The following is a 12794-nucleotide window of genomic DNA, read 5'->3' on the forward strand; positions in this document are numbered from 1 at the left end:
ACTCACAGATGTGTCATAAAAATCTTATCTACCCCTTTCTATAGAAAAAATCTTGCAGACTGGTGGAAAGTGCTAGAGATAGGGGTTACACACCAGTCTCCAGTATTGTTAGCCCGGTGCCCCCCCTTAAATCCAGGTACGTTTGTATTAAAAAGGAGCAAACTATTCTACCCCTCATTTTTTTGGTTGTTCTTGGGGCAAGTCCAGTGTGACATTACAGCTCTTTGTTATCAAATGTGTGAAACGATGCTCCTGCTGCAGCGGCAGCGCTGAGTCCAGTGGGAACAACTCCAACGTGCTGCGCTGGGTCCAACAGCAGTGCGCGCGGTGAGAGGCTTGCCTCTGCTGCCGTGCTCATACAGCCATGGGGAGAGCAGCTGCTGGGGTGGAGTTATGTTTCCCCTGTTATGCCGACAGCAGTCTTCCTCCAGTATTTGGACTTTACGGCCATGATTTTGACAGAATGTGGAAAATGCATAGCTTGAATATATTTTTATGTTTTTTTAACACCACCTGACTTGAGCAGTTTCGTATGCAGTAACCCCTGTAGGCAGAGCAATGCTGGGGATTGGTGGCTGTCACTTGCAGTAGCAGTATTATTTTTCCATGTAGGTTCCTGATGCTGCAGGGGAACCCACCAACAGCTGTGTGAGGCCCAGCGACCAGCAGCACATCGAGTAGACTCTCATCTGCAAAGAGCCCATCGTCCCCCCCGCCACCATGGCAAGGCAAGATGATTTTGCGGCAGGTAAAGGGCTGAAGCAGACTGGAGACTCCTTCAGCCAGGGCTTGTTGCAATCCTGTTCCTGCAGCCTTTGCCTAGAAGATGTTCGCCCGCAGCAGCAGTGCCGGTGCCCAGGAATGCTGCTCGGCTCAGGGAGGCAGAGCGTGTACAAAAGCTGCATTCAAAGTGCTGATCACAAGACCCTGGAGATGCTGGCAAGTGCAGCAGCTATTCTTTATGCTGTACAATTGAGAGCCCAGCCTTAGAGGCTGGGTAATGGGGAAGATATTGGCCAGGACAAGGGGCAGGGAAACATGCTTTGTATAATTTTGAATTTTCAGGAACAGCCAAGATCAGAAATTTTTTGAGGCAGGCCATGTTTATGTTGGTTTTGGATGTCTCTGCAGTAAAGAAAGCAGGGAATAAACCCCTGTAACAGTGAAGCAGAACAAAGGAGAATGTTTGGATGGACAATTTGCATCCTACAGATAGAGTAATCAAATAAGCCCACTGAATATTGGGGACATCTAATGCAGAGTGCAAACCTTCTTTTAATTATAACACCTGGTAATTAATTGTTTGTGTCCTTGTACTTTCTTTGTGAAGAGAAATAAAAACTACAACAACACCCAACTCAAAATTGAGTGGGAATTACAGAAACAAAGGACTTTCAAACTAGCTTTGGAAAGCATCTACTTACTAGACATTGTTAAATTCTAGAGACCATTGTGTGTTGCCTACCCTTTAAAAGGAGAGGAAAGAAATCTTCCCATTGTGGATGGGCAACTAGTAAAACGCATGCAAATTTGTAGAATGTTCAGCTGTGAAAGTGCTGGAATGCAAGCGCCTCACCAGGCAGAATAGTGTGAGGTCAAACAGACCATTGCAGAGGCCAGGACTGCAGGCTGCTACTGGTATGTGTCGTGGTTTAACCCTAGCTGGCAACTAAGCCCCACACAGCCGCTCGCTCACTCCGCCCTGGTGGGATGGGGGAGAGAATCAGAAGGGTAAAAGTGAGAAAACTTAGGGGTTGAGATAAAGACAGTTTAACAGGTAAAGTGAAAGCTGCACACGCAAGCAAAGCAAAACAGGGAATTAATTCACCACTTCCCATCAGCAGGCAGGTGTTCAGCCATCTCCAGGAAAGCAGGGCTCCATCATGTGTAACGGTTAGTTGGGAAGACAAATGCCATCACTCCAAACATCCCCCCTTCCTTCTTCTTCCCCCAGCTTTATATGCTGAGCATGATGTCATACGGTATGAAATATCCCTTTGGTAAGTTGGGGTCAGCTGGGGTCAGCTGTCCCGGCTGTGTCTCCTCCCAGCTTCTTGTGCAGCCCCAGCCTACTCGCTGGTGGGGTGGTGTGAGAAGTAGAAAAGGCCTTGACTCTGTGTAAGCACTGCTCAGCAACAACAAAAACATCCCTGAATTATCAACACTGTTTTCAGCACAAATCCAAAACATAGCCCCATACTAGTTACTATGAAGAAAATTAGCTCTATCCCAGCCAAAACCAGCACAGTGTGTTAGTCCATGGAGAAGAGGTGTCTGTTTTTTCCTCTCCATATCAAATGCTGCAAATTTGAGTCATTTGTACTGTCTTTATTTTAAAGCTAAGTACCATGGCCCAGTTGCTGTCTACTGTGGGAGCGTTCCCAAATTCAAACCCAGATACACAGCTCTGCGAGGTGGAAGCATTGATTCAAACTTGCAGTTTTGTGGCAGCAGCTGGACCACTGAAGAAGGTGAGGATGGAAAGGGGTTGAATATGCAATGGTGGTTCTCAGCCAAATGAAAAAAAAAAAACCCACCTGATTTCAGGGAGAAATGGTCCTTGGAGGTCAGTCCTCATGTGCTGACTCTGTGTCAGAGTAGGTGGCTGACAGCTGCAGATGATCCTGCCCTCCTCCAGTGGTGTGCATGGCATCACATCTCTCTATCATTAGTTCATTATGCTTTCTCTTTGATCAACAGTAGCCAAATCACTACTACTGCCAGCCAGGACAGGGACCGTGGCCCAACTGGCCATAAATTGGGCATGGTAATGAGATGTGAGTTCTGTTGCTATCCTTGCTATCAACATGTGGTCTTGCCATAGATAAATTTCCAGTTCTTCCTCTCCTTGCCCATCAGATCTGACCTTGAGGATGGGATGGTGCTGTAGAAACACTGGCAAAGTCTGTCTGCTTGCTGAGATGTCTTCATGCTTTTCAGAAACACCAGTAGCACTGAGTGGGTCTTTACTGGTAGTCTTCACAGAAGCCAAGTCCTGAAATGGGAATCTTTTTTCCTCTCTTACCAGTGGGGCCTTCAACCTCTCTCTCCTGGCTTGCTAGCTCAATGCTGTTCAGAAGAATTAAACTGATGCTAGTTTTATGAAAAATAAAAACAAACTGAGCTTCTGAATGATTAAAAAAACCTTGAATGCCTCACTCATTAGATGGGTTGATTGTAAAGGTGCGAGGTCAACTAACTCACTTCTTCCCTTTTACCTGATCTACAGCTTCTTTTCAGTCCATATTAACAACCCAGATGAAGAAGCAGCCTAGTTTATGGGATGAGGATGGAGCTGGGAAAAGTCCACACCCAAGGGCCCTCTCTCCCCCGGATGCCTGGGTCAGCAAGGCTAGTGTGCATGACCTCAGCGCGGGGGATGGAGGTGATCTTTCCCACCTTTCTCACGGAGCCTTGACCCAGGAGCCCCGAGAGAGGGAGGTGAGCAGCACTGCCCTGGAGACCATTCGGATCAAAGACAAACTGAAGATGAGGAGGATGTCTGAGGGTGTGTTAGCCTCACAGACAGGTAAGGGGGGAGCCTGCCTGCTCTCTTGCAGGAGGAAGAGTCTTTTCCTAGCCTAGAGAGCTAGCACACATTCCCAGTGAACAGTCCTCCCCTGCATGTGCCCCCCTGCAATAACCTGCCCTGCTCTCAGTCCCCTGCGTAGCCCTCCTGTTGCTGTAGGGGTGTACAACGGTGGGACAGGGAGAGGAGCAGGAGGGTGTATGTGCAGGTGACTTATTCTGGGTAAGCACAGGTCTGTGGGCTCCCCGTTTTTTCATCGGAGCCCAGAGGACCAGGGTGTTCCTCTGGTGGCTCTGTGGAAGTGGGTAAGTGTTGTCCACTGGCCTGCTTCAAGTGGCTGCCAGCATGAGCATGTTTCCCTGTGCAGTTATTTAGAAGTTTCCAAGAAATCTTGTCCAATGAAATATCTAGCTTCAGGTGCTTTAGGTTTGCAGTGCTGCTTCTATTACGCTTTGTGTCTCTGCTTTGCAGGCCTGACTGACTGCAGTGAGCCTAAGGGGGTTACCCTGCAGCCAGTAGTTTCCAAGTCAGCTTCTCAGAGGCTCCTGGTAACCTCCGAGCCCATGCCTCCCATCCAGAACAGTCTTTCTTCCCCAAAGCCCAGCAGGATGAGCAACAGAGAGCAGGAGCATGGGGAAAATGGCACAGACTGTGATGACAGTGATGGGAACAACAAGGAGCTGATGTCAGAGGTAAAAGGATATAAAGTAAGGAAACCAAGCCAAATCACGTGGTGGATCTTCATGTTTATTTCCTGTAGGCAGAGCTCTGAGATCTTTCCCTGTGGTGTGAGCCCAGGGAAGCAGCTGAGCCAAGGAAGAGCGCAGCTAGACATTGCGCTTCAGGCTGTCTTTGCAACGTGCGTGCTGCAGACTTCATGTCCTCAGCATATATCAATAGGAGAAGAGGTCTTTAAATAGTTTCTGTGCTCTCTAGTGGCTCCTGATGTGTTTTATGACTGAGAAAACACCAGCGACCAGTCGGAGCAACTACATGTGTCTAATGTGGTCAAGCATATCCTTCTACAGTTAGTAAAATACATGTATCTGTGAACCATCTGTACATTGCAGTTACTGTTGCAGACACACCAGTGTCTTGGTGGCTTTTTCTATCAGCTCTGTCTGGTTTAAATGGGAAAACATGTTTGCTGGAGCAGGCAGTCCTGTAAACTCAACTTTAGGTTGTCTCAGCTTTTGAGTTGTACAGCCATGTCTTTCTGCACAGTTACCTCTAATAATATTTCTGGTGTTCAGCGGCTTCTGTGCAGCTTCATCCTCTCCCATGGGTCTGCCCAGGGGTAAGTGATGGGAACTGGCAATTCTGGCCACGGGGAATGGAGTCCAGACCCTATCCACTCGATTGCCTTTGCAGGAGGGACAGAAGTTGCAGTTGTTTTGGTTTTGCCATGGTGGGTAGGAGAAGGCAGATGAATAACAGCTTTTGTAAACAGGATAAGTAATAAAAGGCTCGTAATGTACTTGATTTCAGCCTTGCAGACACAGGGCCAACTGTATCCCTGACGTTAACTCTGTTGGCTTCACTGGAGTTTGAACAGGTCCTGATTTGGCTCTTTAGCTCTGACAAGAACGATGGGATACTAAGGAAGGATGTGTGTCGGCTACCACTCCCTCCATCCCCCTTCTTAGCCATGGCATGGGGAGCCTGAACTAGCTTCAGCAGGCAGAGAGACCTTACACAGAGCAGCAGGGTAGGGAGCTCTGCTGAACTTCATAAATGACAGTAAGCCTGAGATAATGAATTGTGTGGGAGCTGGAGAGCACCGAGCGTCCAGAGAGCACATTGGCATTTGGGCCGAAAGGCTGGTGGGGGACTGTAGTAAGGGGAGAAGGAGGAAAAATTATGGGCTTGAGAAAAGCAGGTTTTGACAGAGTGCAAAATGACTTTGTGGGGACTTGGCTGGAGCTCAGCAATGGCTGGTAGGTGCTTTAAGGACAGAGAGAGGATAGTGATCTAAACCCGTTACTGCACCATCAGAAAGGCTAAGAGAGGCAATGGTGCCCCAGAACATCCTTATGCCAAGCAGATGGATCCCAGGTGGGAATGCAGCCACTGCCAGAGAGGTGAGCGAGGGGAGAGAGCTGGCAACAGCATGGGACATAGCCTGTCCCTCACCACTTTCCCTTCCATTGCCCATCCTACGCCAAGCTACTCCATCAGTTTGACTTTTCTTTTCCTGCCAAGTCCTAGCTAAGAGCATGGCTAAACTTCTTGCGGCATCAAAGGGGGAAGGCTGGATGCTCAAGCTGAGCACTGTGTTCTACTATTTCCAGGCTTCGCTGCTGCCCTTGTATTGCAGTGGTGGGAATAGGAAGAAGTCACTGAGAGTGGCTTTGATTCCTCCTATCCCCAAGTCAGCAAGACCATCTGATGGGGCTCCTGGCAGCACTGCAGTGCCTCTCCCAAGCTCTCAGCACCTCGTTTTCCAAAAGGCCCTGGAGATGAGGTAAGCCAATGTGTCTGTTTCTCCAATATGCCATTTACCTCGCACTTCTTGTCTTGTGAGGTTATTTTCCACAGTCAGCTCTCCCATATATTTATGCAGACTTCTGTGCATTCACCATTTTGCGTATCTATGATGACCCAGCACAATGTCAAAACCAACATCATACACTCTAAGAGCAGGGGCGGCGGGGGGGATGAGGAGGCAGGACGTAAGAGGACCTTAACAGAAGGTCTTCTGCTGAACTCTGATACTGATTTATTCTGTAATCTTTGTGGTGCCATTTGGGAACTGTATTGCATGGATCTGAATACAGCATCTGGTTTTGTGTGTGATCTTTGACTGCCAATTTCTGTACCTGCAAGAATATGTTAGGGCAAATATTGGCTATTGTATAGCTGTCTGCAAATTCAGATGTTGCTTCTGTAAATGTCAGTCATAACTTCTCTGTGTCTGGGCCTTCACTGTGAAATGAGAGCCCAGATAAATCTCGGTTTATAGATGTATAATCCTATAGATGTTTAATATTTACATATCGTTTTAAGATCAAAAGGAGCAAGGTGCTAGAGAACAGTTATAGGGCTGTAACTGATGGAAAGATATTTGCTTGGATATGTGTGGGGAAATCTAGCTGTCAACCTTATCCTAGTAATAACAATAAATAAGGAGTCATAGAAATATAGTTCCAATTTAAAAGCTCCAGCATGGCTTTTAAAGTGCAATCTGAATATCTGAATAACTCAACCTACCAGTTGAGTTGGAAAAACCCTTTTTCTTCTTGAAAGAGCAGGGAGGTGTAATATTATTCTCAGGAGACACCAGTGCTATTACCATATGTAACAAGATACTGTCATCAGTTGAAGTCATGACCAGGCAAAGTTAGGCTTCTGCAGCAGTATAAAGGTAGCTGCCCTCAATACAGACTTATGACTGGCTTAACATCTCTCACTGATTCAGAAAGGATGTATGTAACTGTGAGAGCCACTTAGCTCCAAAAGAAGAGACAGCAGAATTGAATATTTAAGGTCCAAATTGAAGAATGACTCCTGTGTTTCAGCTGGAGCTTGATGAGCTCTGTGTGACTCCAGCAACTGAAAGTTTAATGGCAATTAATCACATTCACATATTGTTGGTTTTATGGGTTGCATTTCCTCCTTCATCAGAATGACCACGTGAAGAAAGTTTGCCTCCTTTAATGCTATCCCCCCTGTTCTTTCTATGTCCTCATATATTCTTTTATCCTCAATTTTCTTAAGGCCAAGATCAGGCAGCAGAAGTGAAGAGAAGACCCTTAAGTCTCTAGGTACGTACAGGGCATGGCTGTCCTAAAATGACCATAGGAATCCTGACCCATGGGTAGCACTGCGAAAGTTCGGCTGAAAATCATCCTGTAACTTTTTTCAGTTCCTTGATGTGCTCAGATGGCTCCCCCAGAGCCCAGTCACTGGGAAATGTGCTCTGGTGATCCAGTGAAAATAACTCCAGCATGGAGTTATGAATGGCAGGAGCTGGAGGGGTACCGTGGGGCCCTGGAAATGCACAGCAGGAAAAGAAAATGTTCCTCTACCTCATGCTCATACCTTTTATCTCACTGCACGCTCTCTAATGTCACAAAGATTAGAGAAAAACGAGGCATTTTACATGAAATGAGAAATGTTCCCACTCCTTCCTTGTACACTTGAAGGCGAAAACCTTCCCTTGGAGCAGTTTGTGAACTGAACCCTTTGAGATCTGAAGTAGATTCATCAACATCGCCTATTTTTGCACTGGGAGAAATAGTGAGACCTTGTGTGATAGGAAGTCCTTGTGAATTTTCCATTTACAGAGAAAGAGACTTGAAAAAGGATCCAGCCTATGCAGGATCTGAGCTTTCCGTCCTCTTAGAGCAGAAGCCTAAATTAAATGCTGAGTAATGAACTGAGGTTTCTTTTGTGCAACTCATTTACCTCAAACCACATATGCTAGGTTTACAGTTACAAATCTCTTCCCCTACTCTATCTGCATATGTCAGTATTGCAAACTGAGGCTGGGGTAGGAGATGCCTACTGGCTTCTCGCTGTTCCCCATCTTGCATTATCACCAGCAACAAGAGTTCTGCAAGACAAAATGCAGTGTCTGGTGCATCTCTGTCAGCCAATACTTTTAAGCTGAAAACCTCAATGACACCATTGCTGTCCCTTTGCCATCTGTGGGTTTGTACCGATAGGAGAGATGAGAATTTAACAAATAATTTTGCTGATGCAGAAAAAGGGTAAGAGCCACTGGTCCCTCAGCTCAGTGTTAGTTCTGCCAAATAATGGGCGTGCCCCATAAGAATGATTCCTTTATTGCTGATATGCAGCTAGGATGCTGAATGCAACTAGGGAGAAGTATTGCTGAGTAAGTAAGGTGACATTATTGCTGGATACATTCTGGACTAGAAATGAGCTATATCATTAAACCATCTCTCTCTCTCTTTTATTATTGACCTCACCATTCTGCAGGGAAAAAAATCCTGATTTAAGAAAGTTATTCCTTTTTTACTGCTTGGCTATCACATGATTTTATCATCTGTGAAGCCATGTAAGGAATGATTAGTTCTCTGAGTTTTAACAGCTCTGTTGGAGAGTATTTCAGAATGAGCTGCACTGTGCTATTCCCATTAAGAAAATCAGCCTTTAGTCAGGCTGCCCAGAAAGTGGGCTGATCTGCTACAATTTAGAATGAAACTCCTTGGGGAGAATGAATTCTCTAGCTTCAAGAACACAATTCTGGTTTTGGTAACCTAGCAATACTAAGCTTTTCTTTAAATGCTCTCTAAAATATTCCAGCAAAGAGGAGGAAATGTTGATTCTTACCTCTACAAAGGCATATAGCTATTAAAAACCAGGAGTTCTTTTAGTAACTGGGAAAAAGAGGATGTTTACTAAAATCAAAATGGATAGGAACAGGTAAGAACCTTTTTGGCAAGGGCAATCTCCATCTCTCTGCTCTTCTCTGTCAAACACAGCTGCTCACCAGAAGCCAAGGGCTGAGGCCTTTATCATGCAGTAGGTTTGAGTCTGATGGCCGTCAGAGTAATGTCATTTCTGCTGCCAGTGCAATATGGTAATACCCCATCTGTTTGGAGAGGTTATATGTACCTTGCTGTTCTCATACACAATCTATATCTGTGTCTTATCAGAGCTCCAGACTCTGGAACCCATCTTACCTGTTCTCCAGCATCATGCTGTTGATGGTGTGAAGTCTGCCGGACATTCATGTGAACCTGTGCCCCCGTTAACAGGCCTGCCACTCAGCCAGGCCAAGAAGACGGATCATCTCATGAGCCCTCGCCTTCTGAGTGATGACGACTTGAAGGACAGCAATGGAAGGGTAAGGGCTAAGGACAGGGGTGAGCAGGCTTCCTTTTCAGTGACTGTTCGGTGCTTAGCACAAAATGTCACTGAAAATTGTAATCTTCCTCTCTTGGAGAGCAGATTCTCTTGGGAATACATTTGACAGCTATAGAGCAATTGGTTGAGTATTTTCATTGGTGCAGAAGTCACTGTTTGGGAGATGGTGCTAAGGTTACGCAAGAAGCATTCTTTATGTATGAAGGCCAATTTAGAGCAGATCTGAATGGCAGAGCAAGTTACACATCAGTGAACATGTGCAAAGTGCATACTCGGAAGCACAGAAGCAAAGATTACAACGTTGAGTGTAAGCAAGGCTGCAAAATAAAATGGGAGAGGTTACTTTTCCCTGGTTATGTTTCTTGCTGTATCTCACAGCCCTCTCATTCTCAATTTTTCTATTCATTAAGACCAATGTTTCTCCAACTTGTTTTCACATGACTCCTTTTTTTGGACTCACGTGTTCTCAGAGAGCAGCTGGGTCCTTCAGAAGCAAGGAAGTGAGAAGCAGCTGCAATTACTGGCCGTGAATGTTAAGAAACAGCAAATTACCTCTCATTTTTGGTTATTGCAGATGGTTTTTGTTCCCCTGCTCTGGCCTGTAGGAACTGAACTGCCTGTTCACTGGTAATGTGAGCTCTTCATATGTCTTGGAGCATTCCTGTGACTCTCTTGGTTCAAGCAGGGCTCCCTGACAGATTGAGAAACAGTATCTTGGACAAGTGGAAGGTTATGACAATGAAGTGTTATACGTCACTGGGTGTAATTGTATGCCACAGTGACGAAAGGAGGAATTCTTCTGAAACTATTGGGATGTATATGGAGCTGCATTAAAGACTATGACACTATACCAGTGTTCCTGATGAGGTGTTGTGTATGGTTTGTGTATCTCTCTTTATGCTTCATGATGTATTTCCATGTCCACTAGATCCATGTCACCTTGTCCAAGTCGGCTCAGAAGAAAATACACCAGAAGCGAATGAGAGAGATGGAGCTTTTGCGTAGAGAGAGGGAGAAAGAGAGAGAAAAGGAAAAGTCCTTGCAGCTCCCTACACAGAGTGTTGACCCTGGGGATGCAGCCGAAGAAAGTAAGTGGTTGCTATAGTTGTGGGCCTTTTTGTTCACTTGCTTGCTGTTTGCATAGTGTTGCAAATGTCTATGAAATCAGATGGGAAGGCTGTTACACTTGCATCTGAGTGGAAGTTAGAATAGGATTTATTTCTGTTTTCCAAAAAAAAATACAGAGGCATGAAGTGTCTTGCCCGTGGCCCACACTAAGTCAGTCACAGAATATCACCTTTCCCCCTTCTCCTATAAAATCTTTCAGTCTAGATAATTCTGTCTTGCAAAGTACATTAGGGCTTCAGACTCTCTAATTGAGAGTGGCCTCCAGGAAAGGTGAATGGGTGAGTTCGAAAGAACGCTTTTCAATGAAGGTGCAACCTGGAAGAAACAAAATTAAACTCTTTCTAATTAAAACACAACAGATCTTGCTCACGTGATAGGACAGATTATCCGGCTCACACCACTCCCTGCTGAGGAGCTCGCATTGCAGAGCCTTGCTGGAGCCCTTAGCCAGTGCTTATGTTTTACCCACACGAGCAAGCAGCGTTACTGACTTAATTGCAGCTGACAGGCTCTGATTCTACTGCTGCATGCACTACCATGAGTGCAGCAGCGGGGAACTTAAGAGCCAGCACTCAGCCCAAGGGCATCGGACAAGGTTATCTGCTCTTTTTCTTGCTCTTATTTCATGAAGTACTAGTGAGGAGTGCTGAGGTGGGAGCCCCAGAAATGTAACTTCCCTATCCAGCCTCTGAAACAGGAAAGCAAAAGAAAAGCAGTACTGAGTTTTCCTCATTTCTTAGGGAAAACATCACTGCATTTGGTTTTAAACTAAAAGTGGGTAGGTTTAGACTAGATATAAGGAAGAAATTTTTTGTGATGAGGGTGGTGAGGCACTGGAACAGGTTGTCCAGAGAAGTTGTCGATGCCCCATAATTGGAGGTGTTCAAGGTCAGGTTGGACAGGGCTCTGAGCAACCTGATCTAGTTGAAGATGTCCCTGCTCATTGCAGGGGGGTTGGACTAGATGACCTTTAAAGGTCCCTTCCAACCCAAACTATTCTATGATTCCGTGATCACTGTCCCATGTTAGTGTGCAACTCTTATGCTTGGAGTTGTATGGGACAACAAAGAGATGTTACCCAGCTCCAGCAAGATTTCTAGCCCTTTCCAAGCCCACAGCCACCCTGTCCAGCACTCTCCACTTACAAGGTCCTTTTCGGTCTCTGCAGGCTTTGGCCTACCGCCTGTCAATGGGACAGTTTCCGTTTTCCCCCGCACAAGCAATGCAAGCAGAGAGCGTGCTGGTACTGCCTTGAGGAAGCGGGTCAACAGGCCCTCACTGCCCAGCATCCCCGTCATCCACGAGGGTGGCAGCTTCCCACGCAACTCCTCAGGTGAGCCCGCTCCGCACCAGCTCTTTCCTTGCACAAGGAGCACAAACTGCCTCATTCCTCAACCACAGGTAGGATCTCAGGTCCAAAGGCTGTCCTGAGGATTGAAAGCAAACCTGCTTTGGATCCACTCCAGCATGGAGTGGAGCTGGAGCAGTTAGTGCTTACAGATCAATTGGAAAGTTTAGCTGAATAAGGTAGTGGTAAAGCCTTAAGCTCTAGCTTTTGCCCATACCAATAGTCCAAAATATAACACTGGTGCTGGGAGGCAGCTCTTACTGCAGGGCTGAGCTCTGGTGCAGTCTGGCAGGGTGTGCTCACTGTGGTGGTACACATATATGTACCACCATGATCAATTAGCCACTCACCATCTTGGCCCTCTGCCTGTGCTGCTGTCTGGCTCTCCAGCCAGCTTGTCTGCTATCGCAGCAAGGGTTGTCTCTGCATGGAAATTAGTGACTTCGTACAATCATTCTACTGCATCTAGAAGTGCTTAACGTTTCTAGCCTCTCTCATCCCACCACCTGCAATACAGGCTGGGAACAAGCAGTGTCTGTTCTGTCACCCCACCCAAATACGGTGGCTGTGTGTAGTGGATGATGTAAAGGAGAGGCTGCCTGGTGCGCCCAGGCTGCTTGCTACCTGCAATAAATATACAGCAGATAGTGAGTCCATAGTGATTCTTGTCTCTCCTTTGTGGGTAGCCTACCTCGTGTTGCGATCCCGAGTAGCGTGAGTTAAGAAAAAGGGAGCTAGGAACGAAACTTTGAATGCTCTTTTCTAGTGATGCTACTCCGATTTTCAAAATTGACCAGAAGTAGCCTGACATGGCTCTCCATTCATATTGAATATAGATGTGTATATCTACATACTCGTGCAGTGACATCAGTGATGTCAGTGACAGTGATATCAGTGACATCCAAATTAGTCCCCATCTGAATATTTTTTATTTTACAGTTCCTCCATCCTGCA

At 46.1% G+C, this 12794-nt stretch overlaps 1 protein-coding gene across 1 annotated transcript in view; it reads left to right on the plus strand.

The window, feature by feature from the left end:
- Positions 1-720: 720 nt before the first annotated feature.
- The window catches only part of TOGARAM2 (TOG array regulator of axonemal microtubules 2), a 32019-nt gene continuing 19945 nt past the window's right edge, over positions 721-12794 (plus strand). Inside the window, exons 1-9 of the mRNA XM_050894996.1 lie at positions 721-748; positions 2340-2487; positions 3318-3529; positions 4001-4221; positions 5821-5993; positions 7247-7293; positions 9154-9344; positions 10293-10452; positions 11661-11825. Coding sequence (XP_050750953.1) covers positions 721-748; positions 2340-2487; positions 3318-3529; positions 4001-4221; positions 5821-5993; positions 7247-7293; positions 9154-9344; positions 10293-10452; positions 11661-11825 — 1345 coding nt within the window. The remainder of the gene's footprint in view (positions 749-2339; positions 2488-3317; positions 3530-4000; positions 4222-5820; positions 5994-7246; positions 7294-9153; positions 9345-10292; positions 10453-11660; positions 11826-12794) is intronic.

This window comes from Gymnogyps californianus, chromosome 3 (assembly GCF_018139145.2).
Source record: "Gymnogyps californianus isolate 813 chromosome 3, ASM1813914v2, whole genome shotgun sequence".
Classification (NCBI taxonomy): Eukaryota; Metazoa; Chordata; class Aves; order Accipitriformes; family Cathartidae; genus Gymnogyps; species Gymnogyps californianus.